We start from the raw sequence: 22,247 nt of genomic DNA, 5'->3' as shown, positions 1-22,247 counted from the left end.
TAAAAGTCAAAAGACAAAGCTCAGAAGTAAAAAAAATCGGAAGGCAAAAACAAGACAGGCAAAAACATCTAAACAAGAGGCTAGAAATGTACAAGACTTACAAAAAACACACTAGGACTGTGACTGCAGACAAGGACACTGAGACTAGGAAACTAGGAGACTTGAGACTAGAGACAAGGAAGCTTGAGACAACACTCGAGACTAGCATTCAACCAGAAAACAATACGACAAAGACACAGCATAGAACAAGACAAAAGACCAGGTATATATACTCTAGTTAATTGGTCATGAGAACAATTAACTAGCAGGTGAAAACAATGGAGGGGAAACAGAGACAGGAAGTAAACAGAAGCACATGTACACACACACAACAGGCACAGAGGCCCGAAAGGTCCCAAACCATGACAGGACCCCCTTCCTTAGGGAGGTCTCCTGATGTTCCCCGGACGATCAGGATGACCTTTGAGGCTGCCTCGGGAAGCCAGCCGGAGCAGCAAAGGAGGCATCTTGGCTGCCTGGCTCTGCTCAGGCTTTGCAAATGGACGACCACTAGACACTGAAGGAGAGTGCCGGTTCTGGACGGGGTTGAAACTTCTCTGAGCTGGCATGGCTGGCACGCTTGTGGGACGACTGGAAAGATCTGGGGCTCTGGACACCTTGCAGAGGCTTGGAAGAGGGGCGACCACTAGACACTGATGGACACGGCCAGTTCTGGACAGGATTGAACCTCCTCTGGGCTGGCTTCCTGATTTTCTGCTGTGGTACAACTGGAAGGACCTGGGGCTCTGGACACCCTGGCCACCTGGGCCTCCTGGCTTACTGTGGCCTGCGGCATTTTGGCTTGAGACATCCGGGTTGCCTGGTTCACTGGGGCTGGCGGCATCCGGGTTGCCTGGTTCACTGGGGCTGGCGGTATCCGGGCTGCCTGGTTCACTCGGGCTGGCGGCATCCGGGCTGCCTGGGTCACTGAGGCTGCCCTGCTTCGGCTCCACACTCTGACCAGGATGAGACTGGGTAGTGGAGGGGGAGCCGGTGGTGTTCACAAGAGCAGGAGCAGGGGTTGTCTGAGGAGCTTGAGAAGTCAGCTTCAGACACCTCGGCAGCAGCTGATCACTATGGGCCAGAATCTCCGGGCTCTGGTTGATCTTCGGTATGTGACGATCCATGGTGGCTATGAAGGTGCTCAGGTCAGTCATCTTTTTCTCAAACTCATGAGAAAAGCTAAGAGTAAATACATCTGCTGTGTCTTTCTGTCAAGGCCGGAATCGGGAAACGAACTCGGGCCACCGGATTCCTGGTTCAGTGAGGAACTCACTGAGCAAAGTAGTAGGAGGAGGACGCAAGTGCAGGATGTGCAAAATCTTGTCTTTAATAATCTCCAACAAAATAGGATAATCCAAAAACTCAGAAGATATTAGCGAAAAACAAAAAGTCAAAAGACAAAGCTCAGAAGTTCAAAATTCAGAAGGCAAAAACAAGACAGGCAAAAACATCTAAACAAGAGGCTAGAAATTTAGGAGACTTACAAAAAACACACAAGGACTGTGACTGCAGACAAAGACCCTGAGGCTAGGAAACTAAGAGACTTGAGACTAGAGACTAGGAAGCTTGAGACAACATTCGAGCCTAGCATTCAACCAGAAAACATTACGACAAAGACACAGCAAAGAACAAAACAAAAGACCAGGCATAAATACTGTAGCTTGGTCATGAGAACAATAAATTAGCAGGTGAAAACAATGGAGGGAAAACAGAGACAGGAGGTAAACAGAAGCACATGTACACACACACAACAGGCACAGAGTCCTTTGTTGGCGGCCTCTAGAGGCCCGAAAGGTCCCAAATCATGACAGATATGACATAAAAAAATTCTGGGCCCCCAATTCCGCAATTAAAAACAATATATGGAGAGGGCCACGATGATTAAGAGTGACAAGAGGGGCCCTTCAGATGGATAAGAAGAGAATGTAAAATCAGTATTGTCCCGAGACTTGCTCAGGTTTATGCTGTTGGTATTGCACTGGCAAAATAAACCTTTTTTGCTCCACACTCTGCCGGACTTCTAAAGTTTTTGAAGATTTTTCCTGAAACGAAAGAGAGAAAAAAAAAACGACCAGGGCCCTATTTGTCATAGCTCGCTAAGCGCGTTAACAAGCTAATTTTCAGGCTAAGATAAAAAACAGCCCTCTTTTTGGTTCATGAAAGCAACTTATCAATTAGCTCTAACCTGCTCCAGCGCAGGCTAACTTAAGTGTAGCTGGATAAGCTTGCCACACCCCCGGAAAAAGGACAGATCCCATTGACCAAGGAGCGATATTAGATAGTTAGATTAGCGTAGGGAGAGAGTTCTTTGCGATCGCCAAGATCCATTATTCCATCATGATGAGTTCTTGTATGAGCGCTACCGATTCAGCCGACAAGGAATAATTAATTTACAAGACCTTCTCGAGTCATTTATTGCAAACACCACAGGCGAACATTGACTGTCTTGCGCTTTTTTGCGAGTGGTAAATTTTTGTAGTGTCAGCAATGCGAAGAACAAAGCACTCATAATTATATGACAGTGTTATTAGTACACCATAGCATATCATTATTGCAGAAAATGATTAAGGTGGACTCATGATAAGAATAGAGAGAAATAATACATTTATTTTCACTGCTTCAATTTATTGCATTTGTTATTAATACATTTACATTTAGTCATTTAACAGACGCTTTTATTCAAAGCGACTTACAAGGAAATGTAAAACTACACTGAGGTAGGAGATGAGGGGATTCGAAATAGCAACCTTGCAGTTACTAACCGACAGCGCCACCCACTGTACCAGATCACACTTATCATCACTTATTCATACATAGATATCACTGCATAGACAGCCTCATACACCGCTTCTTGTCTTGCTCTCCCAGCGGTGGTGGTGTTGGATTTTGCCATGATTATGGTCTTGTATTCTTCATAAGCGTTCATGATCATCTCCTGCTCGCCAGCGGAGAAAAAAAAAGACACTTTCTTTGAGTTTAGAAGCCATTTTACCATCAGAAAATCATGGTTTTGGTCATCGACCTTTACTGCCTTTTGAAGTAGGACGTGCACGTGCAATTGCCCCGATACGTTTAGCCTGGTTGAAATTAACCACATGATTTGGATGCGGATCAGCCTTTGACGAGCCGATATATCCTGTCCTCAATCAGCTCGCTAATGTTAACGGGCTAAAAGGACAATTGATTAACTTACGATGAACGGGGCCCAGATCAGAAAAGAAGAGTGTTTACTCTATCACAAACCAACAAAGCAGACACGTCAATGTCACCCTGGTTGTTCAGACTTGATCTGAAGAGTAGGTGGTTGTAACCCTTGTGAGGTTGTACTGGGGCCGTGAGATTTAGCATGGCTAATCATACTGCCAGATACCACAGCCAATAAAGTTTGTGTCCATTATAAGTTTGGGGTGCCCTTTAGAGTCCATTAAGGAGTCCTTTGGAGTCTAAAACCAGATGGGGCCTTCCTCCATGATTCCAGATCAAGAAGGACCTCAGATAAATGTGTCAATATTGTTCAAAATCATCAGTATGCATATTATTGCATGACATTACATAAATACATTGACTATTTTATGTGAAATGTCGAATGAACAAACAATATAAAATATATTGAAATATGAAATATTTTGAAAGTGCTGAATGACAATTCAGTAAAACATCATTGATGATGGTTTTAGAACATCTAGATTTTTGTGTTCCTTCTCTGCCTTGCTTCCTCAGTTCGATGTTTTTGCCTTGCCTGTTTTTGGACTTTTGGACTTTGGTCTTCTGTGTTTTTTGGATTTATTTGGATTTTCTTTTTGCATGTTTTTGCCTTTTGGATCTTCTGTGCTTTACCCTTTGGTAAAAAACCCTGGACTGTCTCTACATCTGATCTGCAATTGGGTCATGTCCTAAAAACCCTGACATTTACATCTAATTAATTTTATGATTCACATCCTGATTATTGGCTTTAGATCAAATGCTAATATCCCTGGTGTTCTAAGCACTGTAATGTTGCATACAATTTTGATAACTACCTGTATGTTTGACATTTCATTGAAGATCATAGTTTAAAAAGAGTAATTGTTTTATGTTGGCTTGCATTGTTGTGCTGTAGATTTCTAAAACTGATTGTTCCCATCCTGGATTGTGATTGGCTAAATCGCGTTCCATGCCGTTGTAAAATCCAGCATTACCTTTCAAGTTGTCCTCATAACATTCTATGATAACATTCTATATTACTGCGCATGGAATATTTCAAAGAAAGAAAGACGTTACAAAACTGACGCTGGCCTAGATTATGGCAGTGACGGGACATACATAGGTGCGAGTCGTCACTGAAATCGTACCGGCGTCCAAATTACAGCGAGAGGAAGGAGTGGAGCAACATCCTTGCAACATCATCTGGGGCACTGAAGCGTCAACATCAAGATACCCCTGTCGCTGCACCAGCAAAGAGGAGCCCGTTTGAAAACTATTTCAACAATTGCGCTATTAATGGCGATATAGAAATTAATGTGAATAAATAAGCACCCCTTTTTTGTCGGTAGCGCAAGTGTTCCATCTGGCTGTTGCGTGGCAACGATTTATTTAGGAACTATACTTTGTAGTGGCGGAAGAATGACGGTTTGTTATTAAACTATTTTCTTTCTCCGCTTCGCGTCGTGCCTAACAACTCCCCTTACCTGTTCTAAAATCAGCGCAAAACACGGCCTCTTGGGGCTTATTGCTTAATAGTCTAGCTAAACTCTCTGCATTCTCTATTTCTAACTTTTTAAAGTATTTTCTGTAATACGGTTTCTGCAGATTCAACAGACACAGTAAACTGGCCTCTATAATTTCTTTAAAATACACTTTTCTGAGAGTTTCTGGTAAACTCCGGCAAGGACAAATTGCCAATCTGGTGAAACCCTGAATCTGTCTTACAATCCAACCATAAAAAAATAACAACAAAAACAACAATATTCAGATTCCAAACATTTATTACATTGTGTAGATAGTTACAGAATGGTCCCAGTAATCTGGTTAGTAATCCAAATGAAAGTGATTTGTGTTCAAAGGGTTTACTCTGCAGCCTCTTTGCCCTTGGAGAGAGAACACAGAAAATACATCCATTTCATTACATGTAAAGCCAAGAAATTATACACAACTTCACAAATTAAAAAACTAAAATGTGAAATATATGTTTTACCTTTCCGCCATCGCGGCTCTTGGCCCTTAACTTGTTGACCTGGGACTCAGCAATGTCGGCACGCTCCTCAGACTCCTGCAGCTCATGCTGAACCTTCCTGCACTTGGACAGGTGGGTGTTGGCTTGTTCCTCCTATGTTAAGTAAATGTGTTCATTGAATATACAATATAATATATATTGAATATAAATTCTGTTTCAAATCAAACCAAACATGTTAATCTTGTAATAAAAAGGCCAAGTGAGATTTTCCAGCATATATGAGATTAAGAAAATAAATAAAATACTCACAGCTTCCTCAGCCTGCCTCTTGTAGGCCTTGACCTTCAGCTGCAGTTTGTCAACCAGATCCTGAAGTCTGGTAACATTCTTCTTGTCCTCTTCAGTCTAAAGAGAAAATAAAGTGTATCAAACCTTGTTTTGTCCTCTTAAGAGTTTGACAGTCAAAAAAGAGTGAAAAGAGATTTTTGTACCTGGAAGGTGAGCTCCTTGACTCTCCTTTCATACTTGCGGACTCCCTTGACAGCATCAACAACACGTCTCTGTTCAGCCTCAAGTTCATTTTCCACTTCACGAACCTTAACATGGAGAATATTTACATGTATGACAACATTCTCTAACAGTGTATGATTTTTGGGAAGTTTGTTCACTTGCATATTTTGTTGCCTACCCTAGACTCCAGTTTCTGGAGTTGTTTCTTGCCACCCTTCATAGCGAGGTTCTCAGCCTCATCCAGGCGGTGCTGCAGATCCTTGACAGTGACTTCCAGGTTCTTCTTCATCCTCTCCAGATGACCACTGGTGTCCTGCTCCTTCTTCAGCTCCTCTGCCATCATGGCAGCCTAAATAATGGTAAAATAATGAGTTTCAAACACAAACTACATATTTACTTCTGAATATACCCAATTTCAAAAGAAGACACTACTTACATCAGTGATGGCTTTCTTGGCCTTCTCCTCAGCATTTCTTGCCTCCTGGACAATGTCATCAACTTCACCTTGGACCTGAACAAAGTCAGCCTCAAGCTTCTTCTTGGTGTTTAGCAGACTTGTGTTCTAGTGTGGAGAAAGAAACAACCTCGGTTATATTTTTAACGCTGAAACTGTTTGTTTAACGTATCTTACGCATTTTACGTTTTTTATTCTCTACCTGAGAGTGCAGGAGGCCAACACGCTCACTGGCATCAATCAGCTCTTGCTCAGCCACTTTGCGGCTTCTCTCTGTCTGCTCCAGGGCAGCTCTCAGCTCCTCAATCTCTGCCATCATCAGGCCGTTCCTGCGCTCCACTATAGCAGCCTGCTCCCTCATGTCTTCCTGTCCTCTGACAGCATCATCAAGGTGCAGCTGGGCATCCTAACAGAAAAAACATGAAAAGAGATACTTATTGTACATCCAACAGAATAGTAATGCAGGTTACCTTAAGCAGCTTCCACACTGCCCCGACAAACGCCAACATTCTCCAACTAACGCCAACATTCTCCAACAGTCGGGTCAGTGTGGGCCGGCAGTTGGTGTTAGTTGGAGAATGTTGGCGTTAGTCGGGTATTGTCGGAAGAGTTCAACATGTTTAGTCGGATCGGGTAAAGTTGGAGAATGTCTGACCAATGTAGAGCCATTTCCAACGAACTCCAACATTCTGACAGCTCATTACCTTGACAACTAGGCTCAACTTGCGTGCATTACATCCTCGAGCTCTCTTGGATGTCGAAGTTATGATGGTTATCAGCCAGTTTGTCCTAGTCTATTTATAGATTAACGTTATGTATTAGCTTCCCCAAACGAACGATTTTCGAGACATATATGTCTACCGGTATTTCAACTTCTACGACTCGTTTAACACTGCAAGAAAACGTGTTTCTAAATATTAAAATTAATGTTGACACTTTACAGGAGTACGTTTGCACTTATGTTAGCTATCGGCCACTCCCACTTCGTTCCACTTACCGCGTTGGTTTTCGAAATATTAATATGCACGCCGCCTGCTTTTATGCTGTTGTATGAAAAAGTTTTGACACCCCTCTGAGGCTGCATGATAATTTACTCTGTCTTCACCAAAAAAAGATCACAGTGGTATATTGTTCATTTTCTAGTTAACACTGAGTACTGGGGTGTTTTCCAGACAAAGATATTTAGTGTAGCCAGAGGTTAAATTGGGCCGGAGCGCTCCGACTCCTTAGATCCACAACAAACCCCGCCGGAGCTCAGACCCGTCTCCCTCAGTGTAAAATAATCATATACTACTTTTAATATTTGTTCATCTCCTGACCAAACGCATTGCAATATGATATTATATAACTCACAAGACTACTCAAAGACACTGTAGCCCATCAATGATACATGGAATTATGAGAGGCATTCTACTGATTCTCTCGTGAAGTGCACGTCAGTGAACGTCAAAAATCGACACCTATAATCTTTGGTGATTGTTAAGACGTTTTTCTAAAGGATAATTGTTGTTGTTAATAAGTTGTCCATCAAAGCGCCACCGCTAGAATGTGAGAAGAAGGTTAGTGTTCTATGATCTGTTTTTGGTATTCACACTGACATTTCAGCCTGAAACAACAAATAAACGAACCTAACTTAAAGGACGCAGCCAAGCAGCTTAGCCTTCATTCAGAACATAACCTAATAGCCAACTAGCCAAGCTATCCTAACCCAAAGAAAAAACATGGCACAACTTTGCGACAAAGTGCAGTTGAACTCGCATCAAGGAGCAAATATCCATAGGTGAACAAGGGCACAGCCAAACGCATATGATGGCCAATGACGCCCGCACTAAAAAGCAAGCAACACCATACAAACCACTGGCTAGCTAGCCGCTAGCAAATGTCAAATCCTGTAGCCTACGTGTTCTCTTGACGCTATGCTGTCTTCAGAGTATCATCAAATTATCCAGTTTACATGTTGATGGGGATCTTCACGTAATGATCTTCTCACATACTGTATAATCAGGCCAATAATCCCAATTTTGACAAATAAATAAAATATTGCCTCTGTTTACAGTCTCCAATTAAGTTACACAATTAGTTAGCCTATTTCATAGTTCATTGAGTAACAAAGGGGTCTTCAGTGTTACCTAGATTCCTATGATCTTTGCAATATAGGCCTAACTGAAATAATCAAACTCAACTATTAGTTTTCCAATACTTGCTTAAAAATATATTTTTGACAATACCAGTTTAGCTAAAATACTAGGATAATATAATATAAGGACATGTGTCCCTATGTTGTGGTTTCAGCTCTGAATTACACACAATATTTAAGTTCACATAGGCTAACTTAAGGTTGTTGGTGCAAAGTAATTTTGAAAAACTGTAATAGATTCCAATGATCCTGAAACAAGTGATGATATACTGTATACATATCAATGTCTGTTTTAATGATAGCTGCACTAATGTACTCATGAACATACATTTGATATTCTTCATGCAGCTTTGTTATGTGTTAATAATAAATAGGTTTCTTAATGTTGTTTGATGATATTAAAAAGATAATAAATTGAATTGTAGCCTGTCTGTTTGAAAAACTATTCAACCCCTACACATTAGAAGTGGAAAAAGAGCCCCTTTAGTGTAATAATGCATTCATTCATAATGTAAGTAAGAGTGATATAAATAAAGATGCTTTTGAAAGATGACCATTGACCGCACACAAGGGCTCCCCCTCCTCACAAAAGCCAATTTAACCACTGAGTGTAGCAGTGTTTAGTTGTGTGAAATGAAATCAAATGTGAAAAATAGGCTGTGCAAATATTTAGGCACCCTAATCAAATTACTTGTTTTCCAAATATGTTTTGACAAGCAAACGTTAATCTAGGTATCAACCTCATCCATCTTAAAATAATTTAACACACAATTGAAAAAATAAGTAGCTAGTTGGAAAAAGTCTGAGCAGTGTGGAGCTGGCAGTTGGTTTACTGAACATTCTAAAGACAGGTACCAACTACTGCCAACAACTGCCAACTTTAGAATGTTGGCGTTAGTTGGAGAATGTTGGCGTTTGTCGGGGCAGTGTGGAAGCTGCTTTAGACCACAAAGGATCCTACTAATCCATACTAGTATCAGCATTACTGACCTTGAATTGAACCTGCACATTTTTCAGTTGTTTCTGAGACTCAGCAGCCTGGCGGTTAGCGTGGGCCAGCTGAACCTCCATCTCATTGAGGTCTCCTTCCATCTTCTTCTTGATTCTCAGGGCATCATTCCTGCTCCTGACCTCAGAGTCCAGAGTGCTCTGCATGGAGTCAGTCACCCTCTGGCTGTTCCTCTTAATCTGCTCCATCTCCTCATCCTTCTCTGCAAGCTTCCTGTCAATCTCACCCTTGACCTGGTTCAGCTCAAGCTGGACACGAAGAATCTTAGACTCCTCATGCTCAAGAGTTCCCTATTAATATGACAAAATAAACAGGATTTAACCTTATGATCAATTACTTGATTTCTGAGGAGTTACTTATGGGGTATAAAACGCCTCTATCCTTTTGGATTTGGTTTACCTCAGCCTCTTCGAGGGCCGTCTGGATCTCTGCCTTCTCAGACTCAACAGCTTTCTTGGCCTTCTCCAGCTCATGAATGCTCTTTCCAGTCTCACCCAGCTGCTCAGTCAGGTCAGAGATCTCCTCTGTGGAAGTAAAGTTAAAATACTATAAATATTCATCTACGCTGCAGGACAGTTAAAATATTATTTTATTTTATTTTTAATTTTATAATCCTGAATATAGGTAGAAGCTATTAGTCTTTTTGTTCATCTTCACTCACGTTGGAGGTTCTTGTTCTCCCTCTTCAGAGTCTCTAGTTGGTCAAGGGCCTCTTCATAGGAGTTCTTTATCTTGAACAGCTCAGTGCTGAGAGATCGAGCCTCTTTCTGGGCACCCTCCAGCTCTGCCTGACCCTCTTCATACTTCTGCTTCCACTCTGCCAGGACCTTTGAGAAACATTCTGTGTCTTACAAAAGATTTGCATACAACTTTTCCTCAATTTCCCCATCTCAATAATGTATAAGAGATATTACCTTGTCAAAGTTTCTCTGCTTCTTGTCAAGGTTGGCAGCCAGACCATTGGCTCTCTCCACATCAACCATGAGGTCCTCAACCTCACCCTGGAGTCTCTGCTTTGTCTTCTCCAGAGAAGCACACTTGGAGTTGATAGCCTCAATTTGCTCCTCAGCCTCCTGTAGACGCTGGGCAAGCTTTTTCCTGATAATGCAATCGATTTAAGTTAGAGGACGTGGACAGGTTTTAGTAGACAACATAACAATCCACATCCACATTCTATGTGTTTCTTTGCCTGTTTGGTACATACTTGGACTCCTCAAGCTCTTCAGTGCGCTGAATGGCATCAGTTTCATACTTGGTCCTCCACTGAGCAACCTCGCTGTTGGCCTTGGACATGCCACGCTGCAGCTCAGTCTTTGCCTCTTGCTCTTCCTCAAACTGCTCCCTCAGAAGGTCGCAGTCGTGGCGTGCAGACTGAACAGCGTGGGCCAGGGCATTCTTGGCCTGTTTGTGAATGAGTATTTATAGTCTTAAATGGATGCACAAGATGCCAGTAATCTAAAGTAGTAGTCGGTTACTTATGTAATATTCTTTACCTTGACCTCTTCTTCATTCAGCCTTTTGAGTTCCTCAATTTGCTGAGTGTATGCCTGTTTGCTTCTGGTCAGCTGAGAGACCAGGGAATCTTTCTCCTCCACCTGACGGCCAAGCTCACCTGATGAAAAATGTAAGTTTCATGTCTGGGCGATAAACAGATTAAAACAATAGAGAAACTAGAGAAACATGCCCTCTATTTTTACCATTCTCAGTCTGAAATCTTGCTCTTTGAGCACTGAGGTCATTGAGCTGGCGAGCACCCTCATCACTCTTGGCCTTGACCTCACTAAGTTGGTCCTCAAGGGTGCGGCACATCTTCTCAAGATTTCCCTGTTTGTAAAAGTAAAATTAATAAGCAACACAAAAGTCAGAAATGTTTGTGGCAATTATTACCATTTTACTTGACAGCACTGAATATGTACCTTTTGTATCATTGTTTGCAGTATGATATTGTTTGTAGTTAGAGTTAGCTATAGAACATTGAGGTATACATGGCACAAACCTTAGCTTTAGCGACTGCCTCCATATTGCTGGAGAGATCATCAATCTCCATCTTGTATTCACTCTTCTCCTTCTCAAGCTTCTGCTTGACACGCTGGAGGTTGTCGATCTGCTCTCCAAGCTCGGCCACGCTATCAGCCTGCTTCTTACGGAGAGCTGCAGCAGTGGCTTCATGCTGCAGAGTGGACTCTTCAAGGTCACGACGCAGCTTCTGGAACTCAGCCTCACGCTTCTTGTTCATCTCAATTTGAGCAGCAGTGGCACCACCAGCCTCCTCAAGCCTCTCACTGATCTCCTCAAGTTCCCTGGAGAGATCAGCTCTCTGCTTCTCAACCTTAGCACGAGCTGCACGCTCAGCCTCAATCTCTTCTTCCAATTCTTCAATGCGGGCCTATTGGTTGTTAAAAAGAAGTAAGTGATACTAAGAAAGACCAGGCAGATGATAGTAAACACTATTCGGTACTGAAGATGTGAAACAAACCTGAAGCTCCTTAATCTTTTTTTGGAGCTGAGCACCCAATGATTGTTCATCCTCAATCTTGCTAAGGAGCTGGCTTGTTTCAAAGTCCTTCCTGTTTAATTGTAAATTAAAATAGTTGTTAACGGCTGCTTATACACAAAAGGACTAAAAAAGGAGTACATGTTTGCATGAATCATTAGTTGCTAATATAATTCTAAATTACTTCTTCAGCTTCTCATCAGACTGCTGCTTGTCATTCTCAAGATCCATGACATTCTCCTGGGACAGTTTCAGGTCACCCTCAAGCTTTCTCTTGGCTCTCTCAAGGTCCATGCGGAGCTTCTTTTCTTGCTCCAGGGAACCCTCAAGCTGCAGATACAAAGCATAAAGTAATTAAGTAGCACAGTGATATATGTGCTTTTCTTTACACAGACAGGCCCTTAACTCACATCATCCACTTGCTGTTCAAGCTTAGTCTTGGCCTTGGTCAGAGTGTTGACTTTGTCTTCCTCTGCCTGGAGATCATCAAGAGTCTGCTGGTGGGCCTCTTGGAGGGCTTTCTTCTCCTTTGTCAACTTACCAATGGACTCATCCTGAGAGGCCATCTCCTCTGTCAGGTTCTTGACCTGCACATAGAAAGTTTTATGTTAGTGTTCAGTGTATCTCAGACGCCTTCATTTCAATAGACTACATTGATGTTCGGCCCTTCATAAATCCCAACCTTGTTCTCAGTGGCATGTTTCTCTTTCTCCACTTTGGCCAAGGTCAGCTCCAGATCATCAATGTCCTTCTTGAGCTCAGAGCACTCATCCTCCAGTTTCCTCTTCTTGGCAGTCATCTCAGCATTGATTTCCTCTTCATCTTCCAGTCTTTCGGTTGTCTCCTTGAGTTTGGCCTCAAGCTGGATCTTACTCTTGATCAGACCTTCACACCTCTCCTCAGCATCGTTGAGAGTCTCAGATCCCTAAAGTAAATATAGGATGAAAGGATGAAATCTGATTTGTATTGAAAACATAATTCTCAGACAAGTTAGTGAATATTGCAATGATGTGAAGAATTGTTACCCGTTGTACAGTTATACACTTACAGATGATACTTGCAGCTGCAGGTCATTCCTCTCTTGCACAATAGACACCATCTTCTCCTCAAGCTCCTTCTTCCTGGCTTCAACCTTTGCAAATCTGTCTTTGAGTTTTGCATGGTCCTCCTTCAGGCTAACCAGCTCCTTCTCAGATTCAGCACTCTTAAGCAGAGGCTTGATCTTGTAGTAAACCTTCATCCATGGCCAGTGTTTGACATTCATGAATGAGCGGATATTGTACTGGATGGTGAAGATTGCATCTCTACAAAAGAAGCAGTGGTTGTGAAATCAATACTTCTGTTTACTGTGTAGACAGTGTTATAATCTTCTCTGCCATATTTGAGACAAATAAAAATAATTTAAAACACGCAAATGCATTTTTTATTTAGTAGGGAGTTTAATTGAATTGATTAATTGAATTCATACTACTCATACTATAGCAACATGTAAAATGTCCTAATCCTTGTGAAAAAAAATATTACCTTCTTTCCATCATCTTGACAAACTCCTTCCTCATCAGGTATGCACGAAAGAGAGCCTGGGTCATTGTGACCAGGGCAAGCAGTTTTTCATCACGCATCTCCTCAAGTGTACCCAGTAGACCAGCTTTGAAGAACACCTGAAAGATAAAGGAAAATATGTGTCTCTGGACACAGAAAAAGCCACGCTCCTGACTGTACTTGTGACCAACAGATTATAGATGAGCAAGAAACCTCTCTACCTTAGTGTGTCCAAACTTATACTGGGTGTGATCAACATCAATGGATCCCAAGAGCTTCTCAGCAGCCTTCTTGTTATCGATAAACTGACCCTCAGGGATAACACTGGCATTCAGCACTTTGTATCTGTAGTTAATAATAAAAAAATACATTATTGTCCCCATATAATATATATATATATATACTGTATATATATATGAAGTGTGTTTTATAACTTATTGCTGTCTTTGTTCACCTCTGCTTGAAGTCAGCATATTGGATTCTGCTTGGGAAACCCTTTCTACAGATTCTGATACCCTCCAGTACACCATTACACCTGAGCTGGTGGATGACCAGGAAGTTCTGCATAAGACCTGTCAAAATACAAATCAGTCAATTTTCAAGGAAATACAAGACGTGGAATGAAGGACATTCCTTCACCACCAAAAGGCTTTTACCTGGTTTCTTGATTTCATTTGGAATTAGGCAACGCACAAAGTGAGGATGGGTGCTCCTCAGGTTGGTCATCAGTTTGCCCAAGTTCTCCTGTTAAAATAAGAATGTAGTCAATTAATGCCCCCGCCTTTCTTTAGGATGATTGTTGTTTTGTTTATTACTGGTTCAGATACAATTATTGATTAATTGATTTATTGACTGATTGATTGATTGATCATTTTCTTCTTGATATTAAAGTGCATACCCTGAACTGTGAGGAAACAGTCTGCATGGAGCCACCCTTCTTCTTACCACCCTTCTTACCACCACCACTCTCTGTTGACATACAAATGATGAATTCAGTAATTACACATGTTGAAACTAATACAATGGATATTTCTGTATTTGCTTTTCAATTTCATATCGTTTTTTGTTACCCTCAACATCAGCTGGGTACAGGGCAGGCAGCAGTTTGACTGCTGACTTTTGGTACAGCTGCACAACAGAGTCGTTCAGTGGATCCTTGTTCTTCTCCAGCCAACCAGTAACATTGTAGTCCACAGTGCCGGCATAGTGCACCAGGGAGAAGTGAGCCTCAGCTTTGCCTTTGGCAGGCTTGGGCTTCTGGAAGGCATTGCTCTTGCCAAGATGCTGGTCATACAGCTTGTTCTTGAAAGTGGTGTCAGAAGCTTTGGGAAACATGCACTCCTCTTCAAGGATGGCAAAGATGCCCATGGGCTGTTGAAGAAAATAATTGGCTTAGTTTTAAAAATGGATATAATGTAAAACTTTTATTTTAGTTAAATACCTAAGTGATAGTTACTTTCTCAATAAGTTCAATGCAAGCAGCCAAGTCCATGCCAAAGTCAATGAACTCCCAGATAATGCCCTCTTTCTTGTACTCCTCTTGCTCCAGAACGAACATGTGGTGATTGAAGAACTGTTGCAGTTTCTCATTGGTGAAGTTAATACACAGCTGTTCCATGCTGTTGTACTGTGTTGGAGAGATATTATACATTATTTGAGACCAGATAACTTCAGTGACAAAAAAATGCATAATATTGGCCAAAAATTTTAAATGTTGTCCTCACATCGAAAATCTCAAAGCCAGCGATATCCAGCACACCAATGTAGAACTGCCTTGGCTGCTTGGTTTCCAACATCTGGTTGATACGGACGACCATCCACAAGAACATCCTCTCATAGATAGACTTGGACAAGGCATTCACTGAGTTTTTGACCTAAAACAATATATACAAATGTGTTAAGTATCCCCGATTCAGTCAATATGTACTAATAATAATATCAGGAAATAATATCTTACTTATGAGTAACACAGTACCTGTTGCACAGTTTGACCCTTGGTGACAAACTCATTTCCTACTTTAACCCTTGGGTAGCACAGAGCCTTCAGCATATCAGCAGAGTTCAGGCCCAGGAGGTAACCGACTTTGTCAGCATCTATAAATGACAAAGCATTTAATTCTTTGTTATTTATATCAACTTGGTGCTCTCTGAGTTTTAATTTAAGTTAATAATGGAGTATAACATAAAGTGGGAGCTGAACATAAATAAATCAACTGAGAAAATACATGGTAGCTAATTGCTCTTGAAGCTAACCTGCATTAAGTCTTCATTTTAGACTAGCATGTCATTTATTCATTTCTTTAAATAAACATAGATATTTGAAATAACTCTCTTATCTTGTCTCATTAATGTTGTAGCTTATGATCTGGGTTGAAACAATATTAATATAGTCTAGTGTAAATGCTTACATGTGAATGTAAATGTTGAGGTTGAAGTATCAGTTTGACATGTTTGTCTTCATTGGAACCGAGAATCGTGAAACCTACCCTCAGTGCCATCAGGCTCAGCCTGCTCCTCACGCTGCTTCTGCTTGAATGTCATGTTGCCATGATGGAGCACAGCACCAGTTAGCTTGTAAATGGTGACTTTCTCCTCTCCAGTGAAACCCAGGATGTCAATGGCATCCTGCAATTACATGCATAAATGCAAATTAAGCTCATCATTATTTTTAATCATTAGTGTTTTTAAGAATGTCATTCTCATTGTATTCATTGAAATTCAAGAAAAACTCATGGATATCTCACATCTGTGGCGTCCAACTCTTCGTTGTCATTAATGCTGGCCACAGCGATCTGACCCTGACTGCACATGGGAAAGTCATAGGGGTTGTTTGTGATGAGGCACATTTCTGTAGAGGGAGAAAACAATAATTTGTTGTTGCAAATTCATAATTACATGTAATGTTTATTAATAATTGGTTGAAAATAATAACCCTACCAATAATCTCAGGCTTGTGGTTGGTCATCATCTGGAAGAAGATGTGGTAGCCTCTCTCATCAGGAAGCTGGAATGTCACTCTCGACTTCTCCAGCAGGTCTATTTAGGTGGGGAAGAATATATTTAAATTTGACAAAATTAAGGCAGCAATAATGAAACATTTTTACAAACACAGGATAATTATACTTACAAGTCTCAATATCAGCACTAGCCAGTTTTCCAGATGTGCCAAAATGAATTCTGATGAATTTACCCTGTTTAAGATAAAATTATATCGTAAGAAATGTATTCTAATGAATAACTACAGAACTGAGGCCGGAGTTTAAATGACAAATGAACTTACGAAACGGGAGGAGTTGTCATTCCTCACAGTCTTGGCATTACCATAAGCCTCCAGCAGTGGGTTGGCAGCAATAATCTGGTCTTCAAGAGAGCCCTGCAAGTGGAAGAAACATTCAAGGAATATGTTGTTATGAAGAGAATGTTTGTGTTGCTTTATGATAATTAGCACATAAATGTGTAAGGGGTCTGACCTGCATCTTCCCAGGCACTGCCTCCTTTTTCTTGTCACCACCACCACTGACTGCAATTGTTGCAAAGTACTGGATGACACGTTTGGTGTTCACAGTCTTGCCAGCACCAGATTCTCCGCTAGATCAAACAGAAGATATTGCAATTTTTCAGACCACAATTAAAAGAGTGCCACAGGGTTATGTAGAAGATAATGTAAAGTTTTAGGTCATGCATTGACACTTACGTAATCAGGACAGACTGGTTCTCCCTGTCTGTGGGATAAAATGGAGTTTTAGATAAATTAATCACTTACATTTTTTATCAAATTAGTTCATGAACAAATATGTAATTCAATCATATTATTCAGTAGCTTTTAAAATGAAAGCTTACCTTGGAGCATGAACTGATAAGCATTGTCAGAGACAGAGAAAATGTGTGGTGGGGCCTCAATACGCTTCTTGCCTCTGTAGGCCTCCACCACTTCTTGGTCATACACAGGGAGCCACTTGTAGGGGTTCACAGTGGCACAGAAAAGTCCAGAGTACGTCTGAAACAGGGAATAAAGTACATTAGTCCAATTATGTTGTGAATTAGGTGATGAGGTTTTTCTTTCTTTTTATTTTCAGAAAAAGCTAAAATCGTACATAAATCATCCATGCGGCGTAACGCTCTTTGAGATTATACAGGACAGAGGCTTCATTGAGGTGGGTCATCATGGCCATGTCCTCAATTTTGTCGAACTTGGGAGGATTCATGGGGTAGACCTCATCCTCCTTAACTGTTTTTTCCTGAAGTAAATATATAAATACAACTTCTTATTATGCAACAACATTTCATATAACAATCCTCTTTATATTGTTTTAGCTTGGCTAAATGTACTCTACCTCCTTGGTGTCAAGAACTTCAACAACGACTTTGCCACCATCTCTGCTCTTCACGGTACCCTTCAGGTACAACTCCACCTTGTCAGCTACAAAGCAAGCAGTCTTTGCATCAAATGGCATGGTTTGGGCCTCAAGCCTCTCCTTCTCAGGCTTACGGAGGTAAATGGCAGCCTTGCCATAAGAGGCCATTTCTGCGTCCCCCATGGTTGCAGGTTACTGTATGAATGAAAGGGATTATAAAAATGCATTTATAAAAAGAATAGTGTACAAAAAAGGCAAGGAGTAATTATTATAAACGGCCATCTCTGCGTCCCCCATGGTTGCCGGTTACTGCATAGATCAGAAGCAATAAAGGGCAACAATTAACAATGACAATCCAGTCAGTAGACAAACACTAAGAAACATGTAACAAGGACAAACATAGCAATCTGAACCATCTTTTGTCTTATCTGCTATTCTTAGACTATGCCATTTTTATTTTTATTTCCATTCCGATTGAAGGAAATCATTCATAATGAATGTATACTGCCACTTAGCATCTTTTTCCAATGAAATGAATGATCCACAGGCTGCGCGTGGACCTTCATGAATCAACACTTCACACATTTCAGGTGTCCTATATGAGGTCCCTGTATGGAAATGACACTATGTCACAAGTTCAGTTATCTGTTCCTAAATTCAAATTTATATTCATCTATATGCTGAGTAAATCAGTGTGTTCTTATTCGCTCTTATACTGGTATACTTTGATTTGATGAGAATATGTCATCTGTCTCTCTTTATCACTATGACTAGTTCAAAACACACTTACCTTTTCTGTTCCCCAAACCGGATGAATTTCTCGATGTTGTTGAAGCTTCTAAAATAAAAGTCAAAGTTAGAAAGTTAAACATGAGGTATGAGTAAATGTGATATATAGTAAAAATGACTTTACAAGTCTTATTACAAGTAAACTGTTATCCTAGAGTTGAAAGTCAGTGTTTGCCATCCAACTACTGCTTGAGCCTTTTCCTGACCAGTGACTAGAGAAGCAAGTGACTTACTGCACACTGGAACCCCCTGGTCTTCTGCTGCCTTCACTGCTCCCCTGCAGCTCCTTATATCGGCTATTTTCTGACTATTTTCAGCAGGGCCCTTATTAGGCAAAACGTGATTGATAGATGTGGTTTGATATATTTAACCAATACCTCCAGCTTGTTGTCCCAAGATTGTTGGTTTACTACTATATTTTACTAAATCAGAAGAGACAAGAATTAATGTTTAATGTGATTCCAAGCTGGTTGATCTATATTATATTTAATATTTTAACGTAAGTGTAAACACCATGAAGCATCATCTAACATCTGGACATCTATTATATGTCACTGTTTTTAAAGCACAAAAGAGAACCATGAGAATGAACAACTGATAGGTGAAAATTCACACTCAAGTTATCTCAGGACTCCAGAGTTGTAAATCAGTATATTTATTCAATAACAATTGCAATCGGGCTCACTCACAGCACAGGGATGAAAGTGAAGCAATTTCATTCACATCGCACAGGGTTTATATACTTAGGATTTATCTAATTTATCTAATTCTGTATCTAACTCTGACACCATAAATCTTCCTAACGTCAGCAAGAATAGCCACGCTCGACCTAAAGTCCCTTTGTGTCATCCCAACTGCTGAGATGCAAGGATGACAGTTTTACGCAGGGTTGAACAATCACAGTTTGACCCTTCTTATCACCTCTGAGCTCAACCAAACATAGACAAGATGTTCCTTCACTTACGCATGTAGATCTTAAACATATAGAGACTAAGTGGCGCCAGTACCTAATAATCAAAGTTACACACACACAGGAACACAGAAAAGCCATGTTCCTGCTTACATAAGCACATGATTCATAAAAAGTAATTATTAATACAAGGCACTTGATTAATATATTATTAAGTCATTAACAGTGTTTGGAAATTATCTCCATCAACTGATGTATTTTGTCCATAAACAGACTAGTATAAACAGATAGTATTTTTGCAGTCAATATTAAACTAGTGCTGTCAGTTTAACGCGTTATTAACGGCGTTAACGCAAACCCATTTTAACGCCGTTAATTATTTTATCGCGAGATTAACGCAAGAGATTTCATTATTTTTTTTTAGATTAACGTTCTTTTTGGCCTCGCAAACTGTGTAGTAGGCTAACGTTACGATTTGAGAGTGAATGGTGAGCGACATACGGCGAAATGGATGATAAAAAGCTTCTGAATGGAAAGTTTACTTTTAAAAGTTGTGTTGTGCAAAAGAAGCAAGCTTCACTGTTGTCTGAAAATGTCAACAGGCAGCTGGCTGAAAGCAAAGAAGTAGTAGGCTTACCTTTTATTGGTAACCTAACTGTTACGGTTCATTGTTTCTGAAATAAGAGGCCTGACTGCTATGTTCCCAGCAAACTTGAAAAAAAAATACAATATTAAGCCATGGTTTAACTGCACTATAGGCTGAGTCCTTGTTTACCTGAAATTTTATTTTGTACTGCCCTATTTGGCAATGTTGGTTTTCAATAAAATAAAACATTTGCATAAAGCAAGCCAATTCACTTTTCCATGTTGATAAGGGCATTAAAATAAAAATAAAATGATGGAAAAAATAAATAAATGAAGGGACATTTAGAATAGATAAAAATTTGCGATTAATCGCGATTAATTTTGAGTTAACTATGACATAAATGCGATTAATCGCGATTAAATATTTTAATCGTTTGACAGCACTATATTAAACATTACTTAAGTTAGCCTCTGCATAGAACGACTTAATGCTTGCTGCAAATTGCAAAGTTTCTGTTTTATGATTACCAACTGTAACATAAAAGCAGTAACATGTTTTATGTTACAGGTGTTACAAAAAAACAATATTCCCTTTAGTATGCTTCCTGAGTTTTGTGACCTTTTCTAGAGGAAGCATGTGAATCTGTTAGGGGTGTTTCTTCTGGTGACTTTTCAAGTATGCTCAGCCCGCTTCCAACTCCATAGCTGAAACATATCAATAAATCATTCTCATATTTATTTCAGTGTGTGATACCTCATTTATGTTGAAGACCATACTGCTGTGTTGCATTTCCCTAGTGTAGTAATTTCACCACTTTTGCAACCTATCATCACCCACGCTGTAGGCTGTTGCAATCATATATGTCAGCATTGGCATTCTTTGCCTTAATGTCACAATGGTGACGTGTGGATATACTTGCAAATACTGTTCAATTAGCAAACTTGTTGTACAAATGTGATGCTGAAGAGACTTAAAGGAGGGGACCAAAATATGTACTTTTAGTGAGGATCAAACTAGTCAGACAACTTGGCATTTTCTGATGTGATGACCATGGCTGTCAAGAACCATGGCTGGACAGCAGGCATAATGAGAGAATGCAATTAGGTATTCTAAAAGAATGTCTTATATGCACATATGCAAACATAGGTATTATAATTGAGCCCAATGGTCACGGTCATCAGCGTCAAGTTTTTTAAGTAAGTTTGGACAAAGGTGTCTGCCAAATAAACTTAAACTTAAGTACAAGAGTGAAGAATGAAGAAAGAAGCTTGTATGAACAAAATACCAATAACTAAAAAGGACCTCTAACGGCTGCTGTTTACTATTAGGAGGAAACTCAAGTTTGAAATAGCGGGTTTAAAAAGATTTAAGTTTTAAACTTCTTCAGGTAAAGACAATCAACATGTTTGTTCCATCTCTGTGTTATGGGGAGATTTTGACCTTGCCTGCAGTAGCAACACACTCACAACATGATAGGAAAAGTCCCTTAGGTGTGATGGGTCAAATTGATAAGATCTTGTGAAGCCTCACTTTTTGTTTTATTAGTAATAATTGTATTGTTATTTATTATTTATGTTAAAAGGTTGATGTTTTGAGATCATTTTGGTCTGTTTGGTCAAATAACACTGAATATTATTTAAATATCTGACTTTTATATCATTTTTTGAGGTATTTAAGCACTGAAATGTCTTTTTCACTTAGGTGTGATGTGTCAAATTGATAAGATCTCGTGAAGCCTCACTTTTTGTTGTATTAGTAATAATTGTATTGTAATGTATTATTTATGTTAAAAGGTTGATGTTTTGAGATCATTTTGGTCTGTTTGGTCAAATAACACTGAATATCATTTAAAGATCTGACTTTTATATCATTTTATGAGGTATTTAAGCACTGAAATGTCTCCTAACAATGCTCAACAACCACAGCTCCTAACAATGCTGGCCAGCCCTGGAGATTCTTGCAACACAGGACAGCTGTCTTTCTCAAAGACACAACCTTGACCAGCAACAATAGCCAGAGATTCCTAAAATAAGCATCCCTGTGTCACAGCTGGTAGTCATTGAAGACAAGCTTTACCATTTGTTAAATACCATTTGTTAACTGTAAAAATAGCGTTTTAATTGCATTGAGAACCGGTATGTCCAATATGGCCGTGATGCTGAATGTGATGAGGAAGACCACTGTATATATTCAGAGAGCAATTATAAATTGCCTTGAGAAAGAAAGTAGACGTACACTAATAGTAACTGTGTTCTCCTATTGCAGGG

At 40.1% G+C, this 22,247-nt stretch overlaps 1 protein-coding gene across 1 annotated transcript; it reads right to left on the bottom strand.

The window, feature by feature from the left end:
* Window positions 1-5,087: 5,087 nt before the first annotated feature.
* LOC105912745 (myosin heavy chain, fast skeletal muscle-like) lies at window positions 5,088-17,878 on the bottom strand. The gene is made up of 39 exons (XM_031578358.2): window positions 17,675-17,878; window positions 17,435-17,578; window positions 17,181-17,337; window positions 17,035-17,062; window positions 16,811-16,928; window positions 16,621-16,713; window positions 16,468-16,531; window positions 16,278-16,376; window positions 16,085-16,188; window positions 15,827-15,965; window positions 15,316-15,434; window positions 15,065-15,214; window positions 14,797-14,967; window positions 14,411-14,711; window positions 14,239-14,309; window positions 13,997-14,084; window positions 13,795-13,912; window positions 13,562-13,685; window positions 13,323-13,459; window positions 12,847-13,102; window positions 12,481-12,723; window positions 12,209-12,385; window positions 11,983-12,128; window positions 11,781-11,871; window positions 11,301-11,690; window positions 11,002-11,128; window positions 10,798-10,916; window positions 10,509-10,705; window positions 10,219-10,402; window positions 9,966-10,131; window positions 9,704-9,828; window positions 9,286-9,594; window positions 6,361-6,564; window positions 6,141-6,266; window positions 5,883-6,053; window positions 5,686-5,790; window positions 5,504-5,599; window positions 5,216-5,347; window positions 5,088-5,108 (listed from the first exon to the last, which is right to left on the bottom strand). Exons 1-39 carry the CDS (start codon window positions 17,876-17,878, stop codon window positions 5,088-5,090), a joined length of 5,814 nt encoding a protein of 1,937 aa, XP_031434218.1.
* Between the last annotated feature and the right edge of the window lie 4,369 nt (window positions 17,879-22,247).

The sequence above is a fragment of the Clupea harengus genome, chromosome 12 (genome assembly GCF_900700415.2).
Source record: "Clupea harengus chromosome 12, Ch_v2.0.2, whole genome shotgun sequence".
In the NCBI taxonomy this organism is placed as follows: Eukaryota; Metazoa; Chordata; class Actinopteri; order Clupeiformes; family Clupeidae; genus Clupea; species Clupea harengus.
Note: the sequence above shows the minus strand (reverse complement) of the source record. Positions and strands in the feature narration are given on the sequence as shown.